We start from the raw sequence: 27,708 nt of genomic DNA, 5'->3' as shown, positions 1-27,708 counted from the left end.
TCTTAGTGTATTCCTCAGTGGGATCTGAGGAAAGTGGCCTGTAGAATTTGGTATTGGAGAGTTGTCTGGCAGCCTCCTTCTGGTAGTCAGACCTGTTCATGATGACAACAGCACCTCCTTTATCAGCCTCTTTGATGATAATGTCAGGGTGGTTTCTGAGGCTGTGGATGGCATTGCGTTCTGCACGATTTAGGTTATGAGGCAAGCGATGTTGTTTTTCCACAATTTCTGCCTGTGCACGTCGGCGGAAGCATTCTATATATAGGTCCAGACTGTCATTTCGACCCTCAGGAGGAGTCCATGTGGAGTTCTTCTTCCTGTGTTGTTGGTGGGAGGGTATCTGTGTATCAGTGCGCTGTTCAGTGTTATCTTGAAAATATTCTTTGAGTCGGAGGCGGCGAAAGTAGGCTTCCAGATCACCGCAGAACTGTATCATGTTCGTGGGGGTGCTGGGGCAAAAAGAGAGTCCCCGAGATAGGACAGACTCTTCTGCTGGGTTGAGTGTGTAAATAACTGGATAAATTGACGATATTGCTGGGTGAGTTAGGGGTACCCCTGTTGTGGCCCCATGTGGCAGGAAGAATTTTAGACAGCTTACGGTCCTTTTTCCTTTGTAGAGAGGTGAAGTGTGTAATGTAGATCTCCTGTCTTATTTTAGTAAAGTAAGAGCACAGAGGTTGCCAAAACTGTAAGGTCCTTTTTGGTGATTTTGCATGACATGGAGGACAGAGAAACGTTGATAAAAAAGAGCAGAGGAGATTTTTTTTTAAAGTGAGCATCATAGTATCTATCTGTTCCTAGATTTAAAGTGCACATGCACTCTGAGAGGTAACTTTGAGACACTTGTATCATAAAGTGTCATGTTCATTATGTCACTGACTCCTGATCACATTTGCTCAGCTAACAAGTTTAAAAAAGAGAGAAAGAAAAAATAAATGTTCTGCCAGCCCTAAAAACTTACCCTGAGAACTAAAAGTCATGCCAGGCTCTTTCTAGCTCATTCATCACTACCAGTAATAGAGATTCTGTAATTTTACTTAGTTAACAATTCTGACATCCAAGTCAGGGACAAATCCAGTTCACTTCCTCATACCTATATTGGCTCTGCAGCGTTAACAAGTGTAACAGATATTAACTTTTCTTTATGCTGTTGGATATGGCATACAGGATACAAATTCCAAATATGTAGACAGATTACTAGAACTATTGATATGCTAAAAAGATCTTTGTTTAGTTACCTGCTTGCTCCATGCCATAACTTCTCAGTCTGTGACACCAGAAAAACATCCACCACAACCATAAGATTGTGACTTCAGGTGTGGAAAAAACACAAGAAACAAAAAGAAGCATGTTTTGTGCACAAATATGGTCACTCATTAGACCTTGTCTTCAATGAGCCTTGCTTCCTCACTGACCTCTCTCTCACTGATTTCTTCTTGGATCTCTATCAGTATTGTGTGCACACAGTCTCCAGGCCTTCACCCTTCATATTCTTTCCATCAGTTTCCCCCAGTTCTCAGCCCCTTCTCTCCACCCCTCCCAAATCAAGGACTGAATATCTAAACTCCATACAGTCCTTCATTCATTAATTTCTTTGCCCCTTACTCCTCCCACAAAGTCCACCCAACCAAATCCCAGTACTGCCTCATATCCATTTTCCCTGTTCCTGCATGCTTCCAGGGACCATGCTAACTTCCTACACAATAAAGTCATCCTCTCTTTTTTCAACTCTGCAATCTACCTTGCAAAACAGTTTTTTCTTTCTTCCTTACTGAATCCAATGCCTTTCTCCAGGCCGCTTCTCCTTCCACCCTCTCTTTCTTTGCCTGGAATCTTGCTCACTTCTTTAAAGAAAATATAGAAAGAAATAATCTGCAACGAACTTTGTCTAACATACCCTCTTGTTTTTTTTTCTCCCTGTCACTAATCTTCATATTTTTTTTACTCTTTTCCAGTTTCTTAGAGATGCTGCAGAATGTAAACCTTTTCTTCTCACTCTTTAGAGGGGAGCAAGGAACCTCTGTGGATTAACTACCCCTATACTGACCTAACACAGGAAAAGGGGAAAAGAGAGTATAGAGAATTTCCCTGTTTTCCAAGGACAAGGATTACAATAGATTCCCATGCCTGGAGGTTAAAAATCTCAAGCAAAATCTCCTTGACTTACTCAATGTGTTTAAAAAATGCCCCTTTTCAAAACAGGTTGACAATATAGCACTCATCCTGACCTAAGTAAAATCACTGTTGCGGGTGGCGTGTCTCAGAAACTACAAATGGCTAAGAAGAGAGCAGATATTTTTCATTAAATATCATTCCTAGAGAAGTGACAATGGAGACCTGCCCTCTTTGCTAACTCTGATATTAAGCTGTTGGTAATGAATTAAGAATAGGCCTTCTAACCGCTGAGTGGCCAAGGGAAGGGAAAGAATGAAGCCCACCCACTTCCAAGACCAAGGAGACAAGGCAAAGTGAGAACACGGAAGGGACACACAGCAATCCTTTGAAACACGAAAGGGAGGGAAAACAAGTGGCTGAATTTGGGTTGTAGTTCAAGGAAGCTGTGAAATCAGGGTTAAATAACTTCATGTGAAATAAGAATGTTTGGAAAGTTTCTCTTAAAAAAAAGCATCTCTCTAATGAGGATTAGTGAACCTTATCTGAAAATGAATGACTGCATATAGTTTTAATTTAACAAGTCATCATACCAGTCCTTCTAACACAAGCTATAGTCTGTGAACTGTTAAATGATCCCTAATATTTATGTCACAGCTGATTAAACAGGAAATATGCTACTTCCCAGTATATAAGGCACAAGCATACTTTAATAACACACTACACTGCAATACTAGAAATTGCTTCACGGCCATTTATTAGATGGAGAAAATAACCTAGGCTTGTACTATTTTGAGTATGGTCCTTCCCCTCCAAAAAATAATAGGCAGTAGTTACTAATCACTAATGAGTGTCATTGTTGACATCCATCTCTGCTGCTTTTGACACCATTCACTGTTCATATGCTTTTCTTCTTGAAATCTTATCCTCACTCATGGTTCATGAATTTCCTTTTATTTTACTGATGTTTCTTCAGCATCTTGTTTGGGGGATTTTCCTCATACCTCCTTTGCTTTTCAGTGGGAAATCCAGAGGGCTCCATTCTTGTCCCCTTTTTTGACCCCCTCTGGCTCCGTGTGATGTTATTCAAAAACATGGTTTTACACTGATGACTCAGGGATTTACTACTCCACTCTAGACCTTGCCTGTCCAAATCAAAACCTTATCCTGTCTCTCATGGGTTACCTTCAGCTCAACATAATCAAGCTAAGCTCTGACTCTTTTCCTGATCACTGAGGATAATGCCACCATCCTCCCAGTCACTAAAACCCATAACCTAGGCATCAGCTTTGATTCCACTGTCTTTCTAGACCCACACAGTCAGGCAGTGTCCAAGCCTTGTTACTGTTTCCTGCACCACACCTCTGAAACTTAGCCTCTTTTATATTCACGCAGCTAAAATATTCATCCAGGCCCTCATTATCAGCCTATTGCAGAGTCTCTTCCTGAACCCAGGTCTCCTACTTTGAAGTTTAGTGTTCTAGCCAGTGAGATAAGAAGTATTCTGGGATGGATCGCTTGCAATCTGCCTTGCTGAAACTGTTCCACTTTGTATAAATAAATATTTATTGTTGCAGGGATGTTCCCACTCCTACCAGGCTTCCTTTCTCTCTCTATTTAATTATTTATACAAATTAGAACAGCTGCAACAGGAGATATTGAGTGAAACCCACCCCAGAATAGCCAAGGAACTCACCTAGGAGTGGGAAGACCTAGTTTAAATCCCTGTTCCTGAGCAGAGAGGGATTCAAACCTGGGTCTGCCATCTCCCAGGTGAGTGCTTTACCCACTGGGCTATGGATTATAAGGGGGGGCACTATCATGTCCTCCTCTTTCATTTTGTGAATGATGCCTGAGGCTATGTCTACATAGGGATAAAAGCCCCACGGCATGGCCATGGCTGGCCTGGGTCAGCTGTCTTGGACTCATAGGGCTAACAATTGCTGTGTAGACATTTGGGCTCATGCTGGAGCCTTAGCGCTACAACCTTCCATCCCCATGTAGACATACCTTTAGTCCCTTTGTGAATCTAATCCTTTGATTCCACATTTCCTTTTATTTAATTTTTTTAAATAGTTACAAATGCCTAAAATCAAAATGAATTTTTTTTTCAATCCAAAACAATTTTTCCCACACTTCAATTCACGAAAAATTCTGAAAAAAAATTTTGGTTTTTGTTTAAGAAAGAATTATTTTTGACTTGTCAGAATTGCCAGAGATCTGAAAAAATCAGTATTCATACAACTCTATTCAAGTATACAACTGTGGCAGAGTCAACACTAGTCTTCTGACTCTTACCCTTTGAGCTAGCTCAGGGGTCAGCAACCTTTCGGAAGTGGTGTGCCAAGTCTTCATTTATTCACTCTTCTTTAAGGTTTTGCGTGCCAGTAATACATTTTAACTTTTTTAGAAGGTCTCTTTCCATAAGTCTATAATATATAACTAAACTATTGTTGTATGTAAAGTAAATAAGGTTTTTAAAATCTTTAAAAAGCTTCATTTAAAATTAAATTAAAATGCAGAGCCCCCCGGACCAGTGGCCAGGACCCGGGCAGTATGAGTGCCACTGAAAATCAGCTCGTGTGCCGCCTTTGGCCTGGGTGCCATAGCTTGCCTACCCTTGCTATCACACAATGCTTGGCCTAATTAATGCTTTTCATATAAGAGCTGATGTTGAAGGAGACTTGTTGACCTTGCAAAAGATTATTTTACTGATTTCTCTTCAACATGCAAACTGAATTCTGTTGTCTTAGTGTAGTCTGTCCCCCAACCACTCTGGATATTGCTTCACCACATGTAAAAGGTGTGACTTTAATCTCTAGTATATTTATAACAACGACAATGAAAATCTTCAGAATACTTTAAACTTTAGCGTTTGCCAAAATGTGATTTCAAAAAAATATGTCTGGGAGTAGACACTCCTGGATTCCCCTACAAGAGTTTACTCTGTCTCCATTTCTAAAAAAAAGTACTCTGAACAAGATATTCACCGGAGTAATTAACTTATCCTGCTGCCATTGGAGTTAATGACACAAGTCCAATGAATTTTAATAGGAACATGGCCAGGCACTTTATAACTTATATACTATATATAAACATCCCTTATGTGCAATATGTAAGAGCTGCATATCTTCACCCTGAAATATTTTATTATGGAAAGAGAAACAAAGGGCAAGGAGAAGGACTATCTTGGAGAATTCCTAACCCTCAACCTACCACCTGATCAGTTGCAAACAGCAAGAATGCTTTGCCTGTTTACCCCCAGAGTTGAACTCATATGGGGATAGATGGTGTGACACTGTGAGTAGCTGAATCATTTCTACTAACATTCCACCAAAGCCTGACTGTGGCAACCTTAAGGATCTGCTGCAAGATGCATCTGGTCAACTTGACATTTTAGTTGGCTGGGAGATTTGCTGATCGTGTAAGATAGTTGCTGCTCAGTTAATTAGTTGGAATTTAATTATCCATGAGTGGGGATTCGTGTAAATTTTTGTTAATTATATGTGCTTAAGAGTATTGATTTTGCTTTGTTTTGTTTGCATAAACATACTACATGAACAAACAATAAAAATCCCAATAAATAATATAGCAAACCCTGTTTTATCCAAATGGGACAGAGGGAATAGAATTTCTTTGGATGATTTTAGTTTCAGGTAAATGGACAACTTTTCAGTACACATGGTACTGTTGATAGATTTAGCTCAATGTTGGATAAGGAATTTTTCAGATAAGAGAGATCATGGCAAATGACCCTTTCAAAACGTCTGTAGAATTTAATAGAAAATAACTTTTTCTGTTATATTCTATAGGATGGGCCAAAAAAAAAGTAGAGAAGGGATATCTTTTTCTATTACATTATAAGGCTTTGAGTGTAATTTCTATAGAACAGTATTAAATTTCTATATCTTGCAGCTTTTTGCCTAATACATTCCATAGAGCTTTTCCATAAAGAGAGATGTGCCAGTACAATGGTGTTGAATATGGTATAAGATAGGATAAGACAGAAACAGCAATCAGTTATTACAACATCTTTAAACTTGAAAATCTTTACCCTCCTCCTAGGGGCGTGCACAAGGCAGGGGTGCAAGCAGGGGCATGCACCCCTCCAATAATTGGCCTCCTCCAGCCTTGGGGCTGTGGTGGGGAGAATGAGCTCCTCTGGCCCTGGAGGAAACTGACTGCTCCTCTGGCCCCAGGGCTATGGTGAAGAGAGTGAGCTTCTCCAGCATCAGGGCTGCGGGGGGAGGGGAATAGAAAATTCCCCTCCAAAAGCCATCACATTTTTATTCCTGTGCATGACCCTGCCTTCTACCTGCCAAAAAATCCCCCCTTCTGTATCTTTTTGTTGTCTGTCCAGATTGTATACATGATTGTGTCTTTATACCTCTCAGTAAAATCCCCACAAAAATATGTCTTTGTGGTTAATATGCTGGACTGGGATTCCAGAGATCTGTCTTTCAATCTTGGCTTTGTCAGTCTTCCAGTATGATCTTGGGCAAGTCACTTAGTCTCTTGGTGGGAGGTTCCTATCTATGAAATGGAGAAATATTTTTCTATCTCATGGGACTGTAGTGAGGATAAAACAATTAATGTTTGTGAGGTGCGTGGATACCATGGTAATGGGTGCTGTATAAGAAGTACTTAAATGATTAGCCCAATAATAATTATTTGGAACGACATGTTCCATCTGCTAATGTGATGTGCAGGCCATGGCTTGAAGGTATTGATGAATATAATGTCACATAGAATAGAAAGCAGTAGTAATTAGCAATATTTTGCTATGATTTGATACCCTTCTTCATAGAAACTCAGTGTTTTACACATAAGTATAAATATCTCTGTAGAATAATTATTATTTCACCTGTTTTGCAGGTGGGGAAACTGAGGAACAGAGAGGTTAAGGGCCATATTTTTAAAGGCACATAGGCATCTAACTCTCATTGGTACCAAGGAGAGTTAGGCCCCTAAGTACCTTTTCAAATCTGTCCCTAAGTGACTAACCCATGGAGCCAGAGAAAGGCAGTGGCAGACCCAGAAACAGAACCCAGGAATTGTGATTCGCAGTCCTGTGCTCTAGCCACTAAACAGAATTATTTCCCTGAAGAATCATGCACTTTCAATAAGTGTAAAATATTATTTAAGATATATTCATTATTCCTGAATACTTTATACTGCTGCTCATTATGCTCTGAATTTTCATATATATGCATAGAAGTGGGCTGTAGTCCACGAAAGCTTATGCTCTAATAAATTTGTTAGTCTCTAAGGTGCCACAAGTACTCCTGTTCTTCTTTTTGTGAATTTTCAGAGCAGATTAGCACAACATAATTTAGCAGAGGTGTGACTACTCAGGAACATTTGCAGGGTGCAAACATGCCTTCAAATATGCACATCCACCAGTCATGAGTGGAGAAATAATAGTATCATGCAGGGTATAATGTTATAATAGAATGAAAAACCTGTAAGGATGTTAAAGCCATTCTATATGCTTTTATTTAGTTTAGTTTCTGTACCTTGAGGGCATACGTGGCTAATTATATTGCTTTGCTTTTTCCCTTTTTCAGAAGGAAATATTTCAGAAAGGAACACAAAAGATTTTACAAAGCTAGCTTTACATCTAATATTACAATGCACAAGTGATTGCTAGGGACAGGTAATGCAAGCAGTAATCACTGTAAATGTTGTATAGAGTTTCTTACCCCCACCTTGCCCTCTGTGTGTCCTGTACAGATTAAGTTTTATTTTAAAATATTTGAGTCTTTTTTTTTTTAGTTACCTAACAACAAGCCAAGTGTACAAGGTAAGACATTTCACTATTAGTCCATCCCGAAACACAGTTAAATGTGTAACTCACTCATTTCCCCATCTTCCCTTCCCACTCCCCAACCCAAGAGTGACTCTCAGCAGAAATGCAAATAATAAACAACGCGTCTGATTTTCACATTTTTCAGATAATAATTTAGGATTAGATTCTGCCATCCTGGCTAACGCTGACTCACTCAAGAATAATCCAAATGGGTCAGAATTAGAGCAACTTTGCGCTAACACCACTGTAGCTGATCTAAAATCTGGCTCCACAGGACTACTCTGAAATAAGGCACCATTCAGTGTGAATAAGGATGGCAGAATTGGACTCTTCAGTGATTTCTGCTGCACTGCACTCAGTGGTGCTACTTTATCTTTTACCTTCCCGACCAACAGACATATTTCTTTAAAGATTAATGCAAAATAAAAGTCAGAGAGACTTCTCTAATCATCAGGTTATTTTTTCTCTCCAATGTAAGTATATTTTGTTGCTGTTTATAACAAATAAACACATGGAGAAAGAGTGTCAGTCTGCAGAGCAAATTATTTGGGAATGAACTCTTTTTGTCATTCAACAGTTTACACAATTTGTAAGAGATTTCCATTCCATTCCCCAGTAATACATAGGATTACAAATGTATAAACAATCTGAACCTACTGAAAGAAAAAAGGACTGAAGACAGTTGTGTATTGATACAGCACTGCTGTATCCAAACATTATCTGCAGAATGGTATGAATGCTGATGTTCAATGATGATGATAGCTCAGTAGCAGAGATGGTTAAAGAATTGCATACAGGTGGCAATGGAAGATGCAGGTGGGAAAGTGTGAGCAATATGGAACTATTAATATTTTTGGAAAGATAAACTCTACCTGTGTAGCCCAGCGAATTGTCATCATTATCAGAGGTGGGAAGTGGCGTCCCGCTGTCGTTCCCCCTTTCTAGGTCATCAGAGTCTGTCGGAAACAACACCAGAGCTGCTGATGGGGTCACAGTAGTAACAGTAGTTCCCATTTCCATCAAAATATGTCCAGATACAAATAAATCCACATATGACAGAAAGACACACAGTGACAACACACAGCATACTTTATCCTTCCACAGCCTGTGTTGTGTTAAACACTGTAACAGCTTCAGCAACATTGCTTTCTACTCTATTTCCTTATTCCCCTAGTTTAATCCTTTTACTGCACCTTTTGCTCTTACTTCACAGCTTGTAAAGTGCTCAGTCTACACTCTGAGAAACAGCCAGCACAGCCTGTGGTGAGCATATGGGGAAGAGTAGGCAGGGTGGTTGAATGCTAGCATTGCTAATTTTCTACCTTATTGTTAATCAAAGCTATTGACTGTGATCACTCCCCATCATTGCTTCATCTCCTGGAAATTACGGACTCAGGGGACTTTACCTCTTTGTGTGTGTGTGGGGGGGGAGGGGGAGGGGGGGGCAGTGTCTTGTCAAAGAGGGGGGGGGGTTGATATAAGTACCATACCTTCTCTGTAGGAGAGGGCAGGGGCCAGATCTCATCTATGAAAAGGCAACAGTTTATCATCATAAGAAAGAGATACATTTCCTAGACTGAAAGGTACTTGAAAGAAACACTCAATTTCAATGACATGCTAAAAAAAATCCCAACTCAGAGAAATCACGTTTTAATACTTTGTAAGATAAATCACTAGTCTGAAATTTCATGACGCAAGGTATAATAATAATGAGGAGTCAAAACAGAAGGAATAAAAATAATCACACAAGTTCTGAAAACAAAACCACACAGCATAGTGGTTTGGCAGTGCACAAACGAATTCTCTACTTTATCAATATCATTATAGCACATCTTTATGTACAACTACATAATACACAATGTTAAATGGCATGCAGGTTTATTTCTATTCTCTTTATGTAAATAGCAAGTTGAAAAGTATTAGGAATGGCTAAAAGTAATGACATTGAATATGTTGCAGTTTATAAGTGGGGGCAGGTCTGGAATATAATCAGTTAATACTGTACTTGGACTATCACTAATACATTAGAAAGTATGCCTGACTATTGACTTACAGTTCTCTTCTGTTTTCTACTGTAAGTACTTGTTGAGATGTGTATCATAATTACCTAAATATTTTAAAGACCTTGAACAAGAATAACATTTCTTACCATTAACATACTTCCTGGATTATTACATTCAGCAGATATTAAAGTTTGTCGTATAATAAGATTGATACAGTTAATTTTAAAATTATATTTTTATCTGAAAATTTTGCTGATGTTACAAGAAAACAACTATGATTGCTAAACCAGAAATATATTAGTAAAAATACTTTCTCTGTTTTCTCAATATGTTTACTTTGTTCATTTGATATCACTTCTTAAAAATCCATGTCTCTGCTATGCAATGAAAACAGATACTCAATTTCTTCTTGAAAAGACCCTGATAAATAGATGATAAAAAAAATCTTGAAAAAAGAATTTTAAAAAATGAAATTTGAGACAAACTATTTAAGGGTACTCAATCAGACTTTTTAAAATTAATCAATTAAAATATTGTCATCTTTAAATAGCTGTAGTGGAAATAAATAAATACATAGGACTTGTTCTAAGGACAGATGCAAAAGGCAAAATATGTTCATTTATGGGTCCATTCATCTTTGCTGGCTCAGTAATGGCCAATGTCAAGTGTATACTTAAAATCTGCTCAGAAAGTGGCAGGGCAGTGAGAGCATCAACATTTCACTACTCCAGATTGTTCACTTATTTGCATGCAGGGGTTGATGAGGTCAGAGTTTTACATTATAGCAATAAAAAACAGTAGGATGGGACTTTTTGATGAAGTAAGAAGCAGAGATTCCATGCCTACTGCACCTGCTCAGGCAAAAAGCTGTATCCAGCTAAAAAACAAAAATGAACACATACTGTGATTTGACACAACCAACCTGCTGATATTCCTTTCACTTCAATAATTGTTTCTTGGAGATTTATCCAACACAGTCTGCTCAGGATTTGTGATATTAAAAGAAGTGGGTGATGGACTGCTAGCTACTATTCAGCTACAGAGTAAGTATATTTCAATTTAGCATGCGTCTTTATGTGGAAAAACAATATAATTAAACCACTTTTTTCCCATTCTAGAAGGACGTACGGTATGTCAAACTATTACAAATGGGTAGCAATAAACATTACATGCTAATTCTTAAGCTAACGTTTTTAAACTAATGTGAATTCAGTTAGGTGCCTAAGTAAAAGCAATCTGACTTTCAAAGGTGCTGAGCATTGAGTGAACCAAAGGGGAGAGATGGGGCTCAACCTCTCTAATAACCAGGCTGACATTATTTAGGGGCATTACTTTAGTCATACATAGAATCATAGAATATCAGGGTTGGAAGGGACCTCAGGAGGTCATCTAGTCCAACCCCCAGCTCAATATTTGAAAATGTTGGCCTCAGTCATCTATTTTCACTGGTGGAAGTGAGTGGATTAGGCGTTCTTTTCTAGTAATACCAGAAAAAAACAATATGATATTTAGCAGATTTTTTAATGGTAAGTCCATCCTCATTCATAATCCAAGAATGAACATTATTCATCATCCCAGTCTTTGTGAAATGTGAGCTTTTTGACTCAGTCTCAAAGAACACGGTATTTCAATCAACACATTGGAGATTACTGTATAGCTTTTGCGTGGAAATCACCATTCCCTGATGATGATCATTGAAGTTCAGTTCAGTTCTAGGTGTGGTTGAATTCTACCATTTTCAGTTCACTGAAGGTGAGATTCCCCCCAGTGCAGAAGAGCTATACTGTACCATGTGCTATACTTCAGTGATCTGCTGAAGATCTATTTACTTGAACAGTTAGGCTGTGATCAGGTATTAAGCCAACATTCTGTTACAGGGAGTAGCTGTTCAAATAAGGGGCCAGGTAGTAAGGAAGAGGCACATTCATTCTCTCCCTGCTACCTGCTGTATTGCTCAGCTGCTGGTTTCCATTCTTCTTCAGTGCCAATTACTGACACACCCTTTTCTCCTTGTTCCGTCTCACTGAAAACCCAAAGCTGCTGCCCATCTTCTGCCTCTCCCTCATCCCAATGCCAATCATGTCCCGCCTCCTCAGGTGTTATGGCTTGTGGTATGTACAGCAGGGCCATTTCTAAGACTGGCCCCAAGACTGGGCTGAGGTGGGAAGGCCTATAGGGAAGCTCTGTTCACAAAGGGTAGCCAGCATTCATTACGATAAGCTGTAATACCTTAAGTATTTTATGTATTGCTCTAAATACAAATTGGCTTCTAATTCAGCTTGAGCTGAATATTATTCACATGTATTTAGGCATATATCAAAATTAAGCACGAGGGAGCATCCCGAGCATATTTTTATGTAAAACAATTTTGATATCTGAGTTCAATTATCCCCTCTTATTCACCTTATAATTAGCATAAATGTTGTTAGCAATGTACTGTAGAACATGGCAGGAAGCATGCCATTTTAGTCATTGCTTCCAACACACGTTATTTCAAGATGCATGACCAAAACCAATCAGTTTCTGTCCACACTTTCCATCCCTATATGTTAGCTTGCACAGTAGATAAAAGTTAAAAACTAACATTTTTTTTGTGAATGGAGAGATTTTAAATATCGTAGTAACTACAAGCCCCCTGAAATGAAAAGGGTACACTAAAATTTCACTAAGCACATGGCTTCATTTTACTTCATCTAAAGCTTTTTTTTTTAGTTTCTTTTCAGCATCTAGAATTTATTTATTTATTTATTGTAGATTTTTGTTCTCATTATCAAGCTTGTGCTACAAAATTTCTGGGTAACAGCGTTAGTTGACATTTTGAAGATGACCATTAATAAAAGATTAGGTAAAAGCAAATGAATATAAATTACTATCAATATTAGAATTGTGTTCTACAAATTGGATCAATTCACATTGATTCCATCCTACTAATCTAGAGGAATGCAGGGTAGAGGCATGAGAAAAAGTGCATTGAGTACATCAAACTAAGACCTATATGAGGAATTACCATAGTATCATATATTTCTATTTCATTTTGTAATGGTAAGGTTCTGACACAAAACAAAGAAGTTAACATAAAATCCAAACTCTGTTTATAACCCATTTTCACCTAAAAATATTGGTCTAGTTCATAATGCACTCGCCATATTATCTAACGATGCTGACATAGTATTAAACATTGATTTACAAAAGAAGTTCAGTTGTTCCAAAAGATACTATTATAATTTGTCAGATCCTGAGCTGGTGTAAATTGTCATAGCCCCATGGACTTCAACCATTTTCACCAGCCTCTATCTGGAAGCTTCCTCCCTGTATGTTTACACTGTTTGGATTGCCTCCTTTTCTAAGATGTGTCTGAAATGATGTCTTTGGGACAGGAAAAGGGGGGTTGGGCACTAATGAAATATACATAAATCAATATATCAGCTTTACAAACACCTAAAGTGAACATTGTCTATCAGCTCAGTAGTACATTTCTCAAAATTATGTGGATGTGGATGCTTGTAAACACAGTTACAGAAAAGTTATCGAACAGGCACAACAGCCAATTTTCAGATGAGGATTGATTGGTTTAATGCAGTAAAAGGCTTAGGACAAGATTGCTCAACATAGCTCCACCGAAGGCAATAGAGCTAGGCTGATTTATACTGGATGAGGATCTGGCCCATTAAAACTGTACATGCCACAATAGGGCTTTTTAATAGATTTAATATTTGGCTTTTAGAAAACAAGATTACCATGTGTGAAGAAAATCCTGCTAGAGTGGAGACGATTTTAAACTCCTTTCCCTCTTTATTTTTATTTCGCATTATAATACAAGCCAAAGATTTTAAATTAATTACAAACAAAGGGGAGTTTCCTGTTATGCTAATGCATGGTTTCGGCAAGCTATCCCTTTGCATCCAATTTTTTAAATACAAATATAATGGCTAATTGTAGGCGACAGCAGCTTCGTCACATACTCACCTGGTACTTATTTGTGCAGCAGCAGTTATATTTCTTCTGGAAACAAATTCTTTATTATGTACCCTCAAATTCTAAAAGTTCAAGCTTTATTTGCAAACAATTGGCATAGAGAGGAACATTATAAACATTTAATTATACAGCAAATATTTCAGATAGAAGGATTTAAATTGCAACACTTGGTGATATATTGGGCACTGCTTTAAACATGAATTGCAGGAACACTCCGTGGTATCTTCTAACCTATTTAATTGCCACTTTAATCTTCCCTACCCCTTGACTTCTCTTAGCTGTTCTCCCACCCCTTTACATTGGCATTCACCAGTCTTAGAAGTCATGTGCTCTACATCTGCTACCATTTCTTTCTCTTTCAGACAAAACTGGAGGTAACAGCAATTCCAGCTAATTAAGTGGTGCTTGAAGTTAGTTAACAGGTGGTGGCCCCAGCTGCTTTAGTTGCATGGGTAGATAGACCCCCTTTGCTATCCTACATAAGGCACCATGATTAATTAGGACAAGGAACCATGTGTTAGTGATGGACAAACAGATTTATAACAGCATTTCCTTCTCTAAGACAGCAAACAAAATTTCTTCAGAAGATACAAAATAAATAGGCTACTTGGTGATGTGCACCATAATCATCTAGACTATGTGCAGATTATGTCATATGCTTAAGAAATAGTTTGCGCGCGTTTTTTTAACTTTACTTTTTTGGCTGTTAATATAACAAAACAAGCTCTCTATCCTACCTCAGAATTTTTTTAATATTACCTAAAATCATCTTATATTACATATATTTTAAATGATAATTCCCTCAGTAATCAAAACGGTTGGTAATGACAGTTAAATAATATCAACTACAGCCTATGTACTCTGGGAGGGTGCTACGCAAGCTTCCCCCCACTCCTCTCTTTGTGCATAAACCAAGCGTTACTGATAAATAAGAACATAAGAGCTGCCATACGCAGTCAGACCATGAGCTAACTTGTTCAATATCCTGTCTCTGACAGTGGATCATACCAGAGCGTCAGGGGGACTGTGCAGAACAGGGAAGTTATGGAGTGATCCACTCATGTCTGCCACTCCTGGCTTCTGGTAGTCAAAGGTTTAGGGTTGCCCTGAGTATAGGCTGCCAATTATTTTCATTGATTGATCCCTGTTTTTTGTATTATGGGTAAGGGTAAATAACACTTCTCTATTCACTTTTTCCATGCCATTCATGATTTTATAGTACTCAATCATATCACCCTTAATTCTCTCTTATTTAAGCTGCACAGCCCCAATCTTTTTAGTCTCACTTTGTATGGAAGCTGTTCCTTACCTTTGATCATGTTTGTTGCCCTTCTCTGAACCTCTTCCAGTTCCACTATATTCTTTTTGAGATGGGGAGACAAGAACTGGGCACACTGGGGGCAGGTCTTCACTACAGGAGGGGGGTCGATTTAAGATATGCAAATTCAGCTACGTGAATAGCGTAGCTGAATTCAACGTATCGGAGCCGACTTACCCCGCTGTGAGGACGGCAGCAAAATCGACCTCCGCGGCTCCCCGTCGACAGTGCTTACTCCCACCTCCGCTGGTAGAGTAAGTGCATCGATTCAGGGATCGATTGTCGCGTCCCGACGAAACGCGATAATTCGATCCCCAAGAGATCGATTTCTACCCGCCGATTCAGGCGGGTAATGTAGACCTAGCCTGGGATTTATATAGTGGCATTATGATCATTTCTGTCTTACTTTCTCTTTCTTTCCTGGTAGTCCCTAACTTACTGTTAAGCCTTTTTTGACCATTGCTGAACGCTGAGGAGAAGTTTCCAGGGAACTATCCATGGTGACTCCAAGATCTCTTCCTTGGGTGGTAATAGCTAATTTAGAACCCATCGTTGTATCTGTATATTGGGGATTACTTTTTCCAATGTGCGTTATTTTGCACTTATCGACCCTGAATTTCATCTGCCATTTTGTTGCCCAGGCACCCAGTTTTGTGAGATCTCTATAACTCTTTGTAGACTGCTTTGGACTTAACTATCTTGAATAATTTGCATCATCTGCAAATGTTGCCAGTCCACTGTTCACCCCTTTTTCAGATCATTAATGAATATGTTGAACAGCACAGGTCTCAGTACAGATACTTGGGGAACCCCGCTGATCACCGCTCTCAATTGTGCAAACTGACTTATTCCTACACTTTTTTCCTATCTTTCAACCAATTACTGACTCATAAGAGGACCTTCCCTCATATTCTGTGGCTACATAGTTTCCTTAAGAGCCTTTAGTGTGGGACCTTGTCAAAGAGTTTCTGAAAATCCAAGTACACTATGCTGACTGGATTGGCCTTATCCTCATGTTTGTTGAATCCCTCAAATAATTCTAATAGATTGGTGACGCGTGATTGCCCTTTACAAAAGCTGTAAAAAAAAATCATGTTCATTTATGTGTTTGATAATTCTGTTCTTTACTATAGGTTCTACCAATTTGCCCAGTACTGAAGTTACAGGCTCATGAGCCTGTAATTGCCAGGATCTCTTCTGGAACCCTTTTCAAAAAAATGGTGTTACATTAGCTTCCTTGGAGTCATTTGGTATGGGGTCTGATTTGAGTGATAGGTTACATATGACAATTAGTAGTTCTGCAATTTCATATTTGAGTTCCTTCAGAACTTTTTGATTAATACCATCTAGTTCTGGTGACTTATTACTGTTTAATTTAAGAATTTGCTCTGAAACCTTTTCTGTTGACACATCAATTTGGAACAGTACTTCAGATTTGTCACCCCAAAAGAATAGTTCTGATGTAGGTATCTTCTGCAGTTCCTATGCAGTGAAAACCGATGCAAAGAATTCATTTAGCTTCTCTTCAATGGCCTTGTCTTCCTTGAATGCCCTTTAGCGCCGTCATTGTCCACTATCTCCACTAACTGTTTGGCTGGCTTCTTGCTTCTGATGTACTTAAAAAAATATTGTTAGCTTTTGCATCTTTACTAAGTTGTTTCTCAAATTCTTTCTTGAGCTGTCTCATTATGCTTTTACATTTTGCTTTCCAGAATTATTGCTCCTTCCTATTTTCCTCATTATGATTTGATTTCCAAATTTTAAACAATGCCTATTTGATCTAATGGCCTCCATTACTCTGCTGTTTAGCCATGGTGTCATTCTTTTGTTACTCCCACTCTCTTTTTTGATTTTGGGCATACTTTTAGTCTGAGCCTCTATTACGGTGTTTTTAAGTAGTCTCCATGTTGCTTGCAGGCATTTTACCCTTGTGATTGTCCATCTAATTTGTGTCCTCATTCTTTCCTATATTCCTTTTTTAACGTTAAATGTTAGTATGGTGGATTTTTTTGTACCTCCCTCCCCCAGTAAGGATTCTAAATTTAATTGTATTATGGTCAGTCTTACAAAGTAGTCCAGCTATAGTTACCTCTTGGACTAGATCCTGTGAGCTACTTAGGACAAAATCAAGAATTGCCTCTCTCCTTGTGCTGCAAGAAGCTGTCATTTAATGTGTTTATCTCTGCATCACACCCTGAGGTGACATTTACCCAGTCAATATAAGGATAATTGAAATTACCCATTATTATTGCATTTCCTGGTTTTGTAGCCTTTCTAACCTCCCTTAGCATTTCACAATCACTGTCATCATCCTTGTCACATGATCGGTAGTATATTCCTACTGATATACTCTTATTATTCAAGCATGGAATTTCTATCCATAGAGATTCTGTGGTACAGCTTGATTCATTTAAGATTTTCACCTTATTTGACTATGCTTTTTTAACATTTAGTGCCACTCCCCTACCAGTGCAACCTACTCAGTCATTCCTATATAGCAGGGGTCGGCAATGTTCGTCACGTGGCTCGCCAGGGTAAGCACCCTGGTGGGCCAAGCCAGTTTTATTTACCTGCTGACATGGCAGGTTCGGCCGATCGCGGCCCCCACTGGCCGCAGTTTGCCGTCCCGGGCCAATGGGGGCGGCGAGAAGCCGCGGCCAGCACATTGCTGGTATTACCATGTCTCCTTGATTATCACCATTCCACCATGTTTCCCTGCTGTCTATTATATCAATATCCTATTTAATGCCAGACACTTTAGTTCACCCATTTTAGTATTTAGACTTCTAGCATTTCTAGCACTTCTAGCACTTATACATTTTGTCAATATGTAGTGGCTTGCCTTCATGTGTTATGTTTAAATGGGATTCTTTTATGTTCCTCTCTTGCTCCTACCAACTTCTTTTCTATCCTCTATACTAGGAAATAAAGTTCCCCTATTAATAAATTCTAGACTACTCCTTCCTCTAAAGAGTCTCTGGTTCCTAATAATTCTAACTCCCTCCTCCCCACACCATTGTCTCATCCATGCATTTAGATATTGTAGTTCTGCCTATTTTTACTGGCCCTGTGCGTGGAACTGGAAGCATTTCAGAGGATGCTACCATAGAGGTCCTAGATTTGAATCTTTTACCTACCAGCCTAAATTTGGCTTCCAATTCAATATAGCTGCTGGGAAGTCTGTGCAAAGCCATTAGAAACTGAATCCACTTCTTCAGCATACGCCTCTGAACACCTTCGCCCCTCTAGTAACACAGTTCCATTTGGAGCCATGTTGCCATCAGTTGTGGTCTGAGTAGTTTCGAGCGGAGTGCCCCAGGGGTCGGTCCTGGGGCCGGTTTTGTTTAATGTCTTTATTAATGATCTGGAGGATGGTGTGGAATGCACTCTCAGCAAGTTTGCAGATGACACTAAATTGGAAGGCGTGGTAAATACACTAGAGGGTAGGGATCGGATACAGAGGGACCGAGACAAATTAGAGGATTGGGCCAAAAAAAACCTGATGAGGTTCAACAAGGACAAGTGCAGAGTCCTGCACTTAGGACGGAAGAATCCCATGCACAGCAACAGACTAGGGACCGAATGGCTAGGTAGCAGTTCTGCAGAAAAGGACCTAGGGGTCACAGAGGACGAGAAGCTGCATATGAGTCAACAGTGTGCTCTTGTTGCCAAGAAGGCTAACGGCATTTTGGGCTGTATAAGTAGGGGCATTGCCAGCAGATCGAGGAACGTGATCGTCCCCCTTTATTCAACATTGGTGAGGCCTCATCTGGAGTACTGTGTCCAGTTTTGGGCCCCACACTACAAGAAGGATGTGGAAAAATTGGAAAGAGTCCAGCGGAGGGCAACAAAAATGATTAGGGGTCTGGAGCACATGACTTATGAGGAGAGGCTGAGGGAACTGGGATTGTTTAGTCTCCAGAAGAGAAGAATGAGGGGGGATTTGATAGCTGCTTTCAACTACCTGAGGGGCGATTCCAAAGAGGATGGATCTAGATTGTTCTCAGTGGTGGTAGATGACAGAACAAGGAGTAATGGGCTCAAGTTGCAGTGGGGGAGGGCTAGGTTGGATATTAGGAAACACTATTTCACTAGGAGGCTGGTGAAGCACTGGAATGTGTTACCTAGGGAGGTGGTGGAATCTCCTTCCTTAGAGATTTTTAAGGCCTGGCTTGACAAAGCGCTGGCTGGGATGATTTAGTTGGGAATTGGTCTTGCTTTGAGCAGGTGGTTGGACTAGATGACCTCCTGAGGTCCCTTCCAACCCTGATATTCTATGATTCTATGATCCCATCCCTATCTCCAAGAGGGGCTGCAGGCATGGAGGAGAGTTACTGCTAGTTCTACCATATGAATTTCTTCTGGGCAATATATGAGGGTAATATGCAGGGTTAAGTGGCTGCTCCTCAATGTCTACTCTCCACTCCACATTCAGAATATCCCCAGAGGCCTACAGAGTCCCAGCTTTGGAGACATCACACTGAGATGAGTAGACAGAACAGACTGTAGAAGGACCTCTTCCCTCTTTTATAGGTTTGGGGTCTTTTATGCATGCTTTTGCTCTCTGCTCCCCCTTTCCCTCACATAGCTGAGAGAGGAGCATGTGGGCCTTTAAGTGGACAAGACTCATCTTTCTAAGATATAAAAACAATTTGCAAATTAAATGACAGTTTGAATTCATTCACAGGACTCAATCTGGCACCTAAGAGAAAAGTAACAACGCATTCATGCAGTGTAACAATTCTAAAGTGAGCACTGCAAACTAACGGCAGAGTACTGCCAACAAACACCCAAACTGATATCTCATTAGGAGCAGGTAAGTCATATATGGACTGTATCAGTAAATCACAACCATGAGTAGGTTCACAGTAAGCCACAAGAACATGTCAATTCAAAAGTTGGAGTATGCTAAAGTTTCCTGTGACTCTTCCAAGACAGTGAATTACTCAGAGCTATCCAGTGATTCTCATATTTAGTGCAAAAATGTGTATCCACACAAAGGACCCACATTCTTAATGTAGCTGCTGAAAGGCTCTTTGTCTCCTGTTATTAATAAGGCTTGTCTTCACCGGTGCAGCTGTGCCACTGTAGCGCTGTATGTGAAGACGCTACTATGCTGACAGGAGAGCTTTTGCTGTCAGTGTAGTTAATCCACCTCCCCAAGAGGCGGTAGTTGTGTTGATGGGAGAAGCTCTCCCATCGACATAGCACTATCTACATGTGGGAGTTAGATCAGTATAACTACGTGGATTTGTCACTCCCTTGAACGACGTAATTGTACCGATATAGTCTGTAATGTAGACTTGGCCACAGTGTTTCTTTCTACAAGACTCTTCTTAAGAGCAAAGGTTTTTATATGCTATAGTAAGATGTATGCTATAAATGAGGATTTTTTTAATGGCATTTTTTGAGAGAGGAGCAACTCTACAACAGGTGTTTATACTTCATTTGTTTACCTGAACAGTTGGCTGGATGGTAAAAGTCAGATCCCTTATACAATAAATGATTGGATAGATAAGCATTCGTTGGTAAAATTCCATATGAGGCTAAAGTCCTCTCTCTATAAATCCTCAAAATGCTTACATTGTGCATATTCAGAATTCTATTAGTAAAGCTGCAAATGCACTTAAAAGCCACAAGCCTTAACTTGTAATGATTCATACAAATGGTAGTAAGTTCATATAATATTTCATAGCAGTTCCATAGCATTTTTCATTTGAAGATCTCATTTCTCAGTGAGATTAATGTGAACCTCAAAAGAAAGCAGAGGATCAAAAATTACTCCAAGTTTATGAACTCAAACAGCAGGAAGAATAAAGCCACAATGAAATGAAAAAGCCAAGGAGAACAACAATCAATAACTGTTCTATCTCATCAGAATTCAAGCTCTACAAAATTAATATCAGATAGGCAATCATGCAACACAGCAAGATGCATTCAGGATGTACCGGGAACTACAAATATCTCTGGGTATTGTCAATTCGTAATATTGCATATCCTGAGCATGGGAATTATTAGCCAGAGGCAGTAATTTCAAAACTAAATGGATTCCTCAGTAGATCTATGGGAACCCCAGAAATAATTAGAGCACCATTCAAAGACAAGGCCCAAAACAATAAAGTGTGAACATTTGAAAAATGATATGGTTTAAACCACACAAGGATACCGAGAGAACAATACAGGTGTTCAGTTAATGTGCATGCACACACAAAAAAACCCATCAAAAATTGATGGCTAATAGTATCAAGCATGTTAGACATGGTCAAGAATACTAACAAAATCAAAGCCTGGACTGCAAACTCGCAGAGGACAATGTGCACCCACAGAATTGCCATAAGCACTCTGGAGTCTCTCAGCTTTGGTGTCAGATAACGTGTCCCTCATTTTTGTAATAAAAACATATTTATTTTTTGTGCTGCTGGATGCAGGGCAGGTAAGCAATGAATGGAATAAGGTAGATATGCTGCCATTATTTTGAAGTGTAGCATTGGAGAGGTTATTAATTAGAGACCAATACATCAGACTTCTAATCCAAGAAGAATATTGGAATAATTTATAAGAGATGAAAGAGTGCATTATTGAAGTGAAATGGAAGCACAGACAACTCCCCAGTACAGGCTCACTAAGAATACATGGTATCAAAGAGAGCTGATACATTTCTGTGGAGTGTCTATCAAAATATAGGGATGGTACTTGCAGACATGATGTTCCTCGAATTCAAGCATAACTTTGGACAGGAAATTAAAAGGGACAGAACTTGGACAAAATTAGAGGAATTTCTTTAGCAAGCCCCATTTTTCTGTTTGTTTTCATTTCTGTTAATTGTGTCACTGCAACAATCATTAATCATGGTTAAAACCAGCCACTTTAAAACAAGGAATAAGAAATAATTCTATCATTAACTGTACTAGAAGTCACATCCATATATATCACATGCACTGTGCCTAGCTCAATGGGTCCCAACTTGATTAGGGCATCTAGGCCAGGGGTCAGCAACGTTCGGCACGCGGCTCGCCAGCGTAAGCACCCTGGCGGCCGGGCCAGTTTTATTTACCTGCTGACGCGGCAGGTTCGGCTGATCGCGGCCCGCACTGGCTGCGGTTCGCTGTCCCGGGCCAATGGGGGCGGCGAGAAGCCGCGGCCAGCACATCGCTCACCCGCACCGCTTCCCGCTGCCCCCATTGGCCCGGGACGGCGAACCGCAGCCAGTGGGGGCCGCGATCGGCCGAACCTGCCATGTCAGCAGGTAAATAAAACTGGCCCGGCCCGCCAGGATGCTTACTCTGGCGAGCCGCGTGCCGAACGTTGCCGATCCCTGATCTAGGCTCTACTGTAATATAAATAATAAAACAACATTCTCTCAGCAGCAATCAGACCAAGGATGAGTACCACAATTAGCATAAGAGTCCCAGTTTTGAATCCTAAGCACTTAGAGTTACACCTAAGTTAGGCACCTAAAACTGACTTTACATGCTCAAGTGAACATAGGGCATCCTATTTTTTTTTACAGTAACCTGCTATTCACTTGGGACCTGCAATCAGATTTAGGTGCCCAAATTGGAAAATTTGGTTCACTGTGATTCTCCACTTGACTTAAAAATTAAATAAACATATAAGTGAAAAAGAAACCACAGTAAACAAAATCATTGATAAGAGGAGGAGCAACACCAGGCTATACATGATGCTACTGATTGTCACTATTAAAAAGAGCTAGGCTTGGAATGATTAGATTTTTATTGGTAAATGTCAATAAATAGAGTTGCACCATACACACAGAAGCAGAAGAAAAAAAACATTTCCATCAATAATAATCCAACTATATAGATAGGCAAAGTAGGACAAATGCCACTTAAGAAGATCGTATTCAAATTTGATTTAAAGCTATTTACTTTGTATATTTTGTGTTTGACAGATGATATTGACAATTTGTGTTTAATGGTTATTAAGCTTCAGCTTTTTAAACTTCAACATCTATTGTAATTAAATAATTATTTTCTGACACCTCCTTGATAATTTCCAGCAACTGTGAAGTGATAAAAATCTAAACAAATGCTTAAAACCCATAATTTTGTATAACTGAAAATTTATATGATAAATATAGAAAAATCCATAAAAAACATTGATATTATCTGTCAAAATTATACAAATATAAAAATTAAATTTAAAAATGTCCTCACAATTCAGACCATGTATCATCACTATCCCTAAAATTAAAAGACCACAAATGACATCTAAAACTTGCAGGCCTGTTGGTTTTGGATAGTATTACATTAGAACATTAATTCATTAATTCAACATCAATTCTCTACCTCAGGGGTGGGCAAACTTTTTGACCCAAGGACCACACTGGGGTTCCAAAACTGTATGGAGGGCCAGGTAGTGAAGGCTGTGCCTCCCCAAACAGTCTGGCTCCTGCCCCCATCCAACCCCTCCCACTTCCCGCCCCGACTGCCCCCCTCAGAACCCCCAATCCATCCAACCCCCCTCGCTTCTTGTCCCCTAATTGCCCCCTCCTGGGACCCCCCAGCCCCAATCGCCCCCTCCCGGGACCCCCCACCCCTTATCACTGCCTCCCAGGACCCCCCACCCCTTATCCAACCCGCCAGCCCCGGCCCCATCACCATGCCGCTCAGAGGGGCTGGGCAGGACAGTCCCACAAGGCCGGATGTGGCCTGCGGGCTGTAGTTTGTCCACCTCTGCTCTACCTAGACAGACCTTTTCTAGCTCAAAGTCACTCCAAACTTATTCTAGCCTTCATGAATTTAGGGAGTACACCTCTACCCCGATAGAATGCTGTCCTCAGGAGCCAAAAAATCTTACCGTGTTATAGGTGAAACTGTGTTATATCGAACTTGCTTTGATTCGCTGGAGTGCACAGCCCTGCCCCCCCCCCCCCCCAGAATGCTGCTTTACCGCGTTACATCCGAATTTGTGTTATATTGGGTCGCATTATATCAGGGTAGAGGTGTTTAAGGATGACGTGTACTGGAGAAAGGAGGCATAGGACAAAACAAAACAAAAGCATCCTCAGAGGGACAAGAGCATCTAGGGTATTAAATGTAACTGATCTTCATTCCTTCTCATTTTAGTCAGTATAGCTGCAGAAACACTCTGGAGAAGTTCTGTGTTGTCATAAGATACCTAAACATACAGCAGAATGGACAAACACTTGGAATACTTGAGAACAATACAAATAACAAATTCAGATAGAACTTGATCAGACATTCAGCTAAGGGATAGGGCAACAGTAACTCATAACTGGTTAGAAATGAAAACAACACATACTTGGCATTATTTTATCACCTGGGCTTCACATCTCAGATAAAAGAATCACTGTCCAAAAAGGTGATAAGGAGAATGAAGTTTTAAAATCATAGAAATGGACCCCGTTCACATCATTAGTTTTATACTGGTGTCACTCCACTAAAGTCAACAGAGATACTCTGCCATAAGACTGGAGTAACAGTGTGATGATACTGGTCTTCAGTGTACAGGGGACACCCAGACCCCCAAAATAACTCGTACAGCAAGCAAATTAGGAAAGTAAAGGCTTCATCAGGGAGCAAGAGTGTTTCAAGTGTGGAGCACAAAAACCATCCATTTCAACAAAAGTTTCTAGAATGCTGCCAGGGGGATTCATGGTCATTCTGCTCTGGTCTTTTGATAGTTTTGACATCCTTTCCATAACTGCAAAGACTGAGCTGGGGGGGACAAACAAACTTGTCTCGAGAAAATAATATTTTTGTTGTTTTTTTTGCTAAAACCAAATATCACCTGGCAGTTTCCCTCTAATTTGTTATATATATTTTTTCAATATGCTGAATGGCAATATTTTAGAAAATGCTTTTAGATTTAGCAAAGAATTCACTTCCATGTACTGGCAGAAATTAAGTTTTTTTCAGTGATTCAAGGTAAAATTTACAAAAATCAAGATAAAAAAAGAATTTGTCTGAATTTCACAAACGACATTAAAATTTCAGTGAAATGATAGGAATGAACATGATGTTTCACCAATCAGAATACATGATGTAGCTTTAGTTCCAGAATGAGAATGATAGGGTGGAGTTTGAGCTCAGCAATTAAAAATGCTCACGTGGTAATCCGAGAGACAAGGTGGGTGAGGTAATATCTTTTATTGGACCAACTTCTGTTAGTGAGAAAGACAAGCTTTTGAGACACACAGAGCTATTCTTCAGGTCTGGGAAAGGTACTCTGAGCTCAGTTAGAAAAATAGAATTTATTAAGGAGAACATAAAATCCACTTGATTAAGAACTGTTTGAGTAAATGAAGGTTTTTCCTTTCTGTGTAGTAAGGAAATGTGGTTGAATTTAAGCTGATCCCTCAATTATCATATCCAGATGGTGATTCAGTTAATGGATATATTATTGATTCTCTTTTGTGTTCATTTTTACATGCATCATTCAACCAAGGTGAAAGTGGACACAACCTGCTTTTCATTTGTTATAGACGTGCCTGGACAATTTTCATACATATGGCCCAGAATTTAAGATTTTGTGAAGCAATAACAGACTGACAGCCACTTAAAATCTTTGATTATCCAGAAAATAGAAACAGCTTGAACCGGTTATTCTGACTCATCAGAATACTTGACCCATTTTCTTCAGTGGCCACTTATGGGGAAAAAATAAGGTAATTCAACTTCCATGAACATTTAATCTGGGATAGTCACATGAACTGAAGAAATTTAGGTGCCTGACTCTCATTGAATTTCAGTGTGTGTTGGGTTTCTAACTCTCTAAGGTTCCTGTGGAAGCCCTGCACCTAATCCTTGGTCTTTCCATTAAAACAATCAACAAATATAAGCAACTTCCTCAGTTCAGTGGGAAGAAAAAACACTCTACATCTTGCATGATCGGGCCTTTATTGAATCAGTCTGTAGTGAAAGTTGGAGAGAGGAATAAAATGGGAATAGAATGCAGCTGGGAACTTGGCTTAAGTATCCAGCATGTTAAAAATGCACTAGGGAACCTATAGTATGCACCAGCAGGGTCTTCACAGATCAGTTAACAAGCAACACATTAGCGTTCTTCAGAAATCACCCATAGTCCTCATTACTAAACCTTGTGGGCAAACCACTAGTGGTCACCTGTGAAAAATTTTAAGAGACTTGGTATCGTATAGGCAGCATGTGATGGTTCTTGGGGTACCCAGGACTGTGAGTCACTTTGTTTTAGCCCCGGCCTCCAGCAAGAGGGAGACTTGCTTGTGCTTAACTGGATGTCAGATCCCTAACATCTCCAGTCTGTTAACCACCCAAACAATCTCCTCTGGGCTATGCCAGCCTTTGCTTAGAAGATTAACAATAGGCGTACCCCAGTCTCTGAGCCCCTACGAAGTGTTCCCCTGTAGTGTCCAGATCCTTATGCACTAAACGCTCACAGAAATACCAGGCCTGCTATTCCCAAGGGGTCAGTGTACACACTAGCTTGTTTGATTCAGCTCAGGGTCAGTTCCTTATACTATACCACATCAATGAGATATATTTATAGTGAAAACTATCATAAGTTTATCAAAAACAAAGATTTATGAGATAGTGAGTAAGGATGATGGACACAGAAAAGTTACACATAAAACAAAATTACAACACAATTCTCAGAGACTAAACTTAATAGGCAAATCTTCTGTATAAATAAGTTTCTCATCCCCCAAAGTGTTCATTGCAGTGTTTCAACCAAGCATTTCAACACATCTTCCCTACTGTAGGTATGTCCTCTTTGATTGGTGACAGACTTTAAAACTTTTTTTTTTTTTTTTAATAATCTTAGCACTTGGAGTGAAGACAGCTGACAGAAAAGGAGTTATGGTCCTTGGAGTTGGGAGACCCAGGTGCAATTCCTTATTCTGTCATAGATGTCCTGTGTGATCCTGCAGAAGTCAGTGAGTCTCTCTGTTCCCTATCTGTAAAATGGGATAATAGCAATTCCCTACTTCACTGGGGTGTTGTGAGAATAAATCTATTCAAACTTGTGGGGCACTCAGGTAAGTCTTATGGCCCTCATTGCCATGGTAACTTCAATCCCTGCTCAAACTGGACCAATACTAATGTTATCAGACGAGTGTTCTACTTAGGAGAGAACACTGTATTTGCACCATAATTACACCTTTAGAATAGGGCTGTCAAGTGATTAAAAAAATTAATTGTGATTAATCGCACAATTAGTCACACTGTTAAACAATAAGAGAATACCATTTATTTAAATATTTTTGGATTTTTTTTACATTTTCAAATACATTTATTTCAATTACAACACAGAATACAAAGTGTACAGTTCTCACGTTATATTTATTTTTGATTACAAGTATTTGCACTGTAAAAAAAACCAAATTAAATAGTATTTTTCAATTCACCTAATACAAGTACTGTAAGACCGATGCATGTTCATTTTCATCATCTGAGTCAGATGTCACCAGCAGAAGGCTGATTTTCTTTTATGGTGGTTTGGGTTCTGTAGTTTCCGCATCGGACTGT

General features: G+C 39.5%; 1 protein-coding gene across 2 annotated transcripts in view; it reads right to left on the bottom strand.

Moving 5' to 3' along the window:
* Positions 1-27,708, bottom strand: part of ROBO1 (roundabout guidance receptor 1) — a 1,057,321-nt gene that overhangs the window by 499,816 nt on the left and 529,797 nt on the right. For both annotated transcript variants that reach the window (XM_034792356.1, XM_034792366.1), the window contains exon 3: positions 8,794-8,877. In XM_034792356.1, the coding sequence (XP_034648247.1) occupies positions 8,794-8,877 (84 nt within the window). The remainder of the gene's footprint in view (positions 1-8,793; positions 8,878-27,708) is intronic.

The sequence above is a fragment of the Trachemys scripta genome, chromosome 1, assembly GCF_013100865.1.
Source record: "Trachemys scripta elegans isolate TJP31775 chromosome 1, CAS_Tse_1.0, whole genome shotgun sequence".
NCBI lineage: Eukaryota > Metazoa > Chordata > Testudines > Emydidae > Trachemys > Trachemys scripta.
This window is presented reverse-complemented; position numbering and strand designations above follow the sequence as displayed.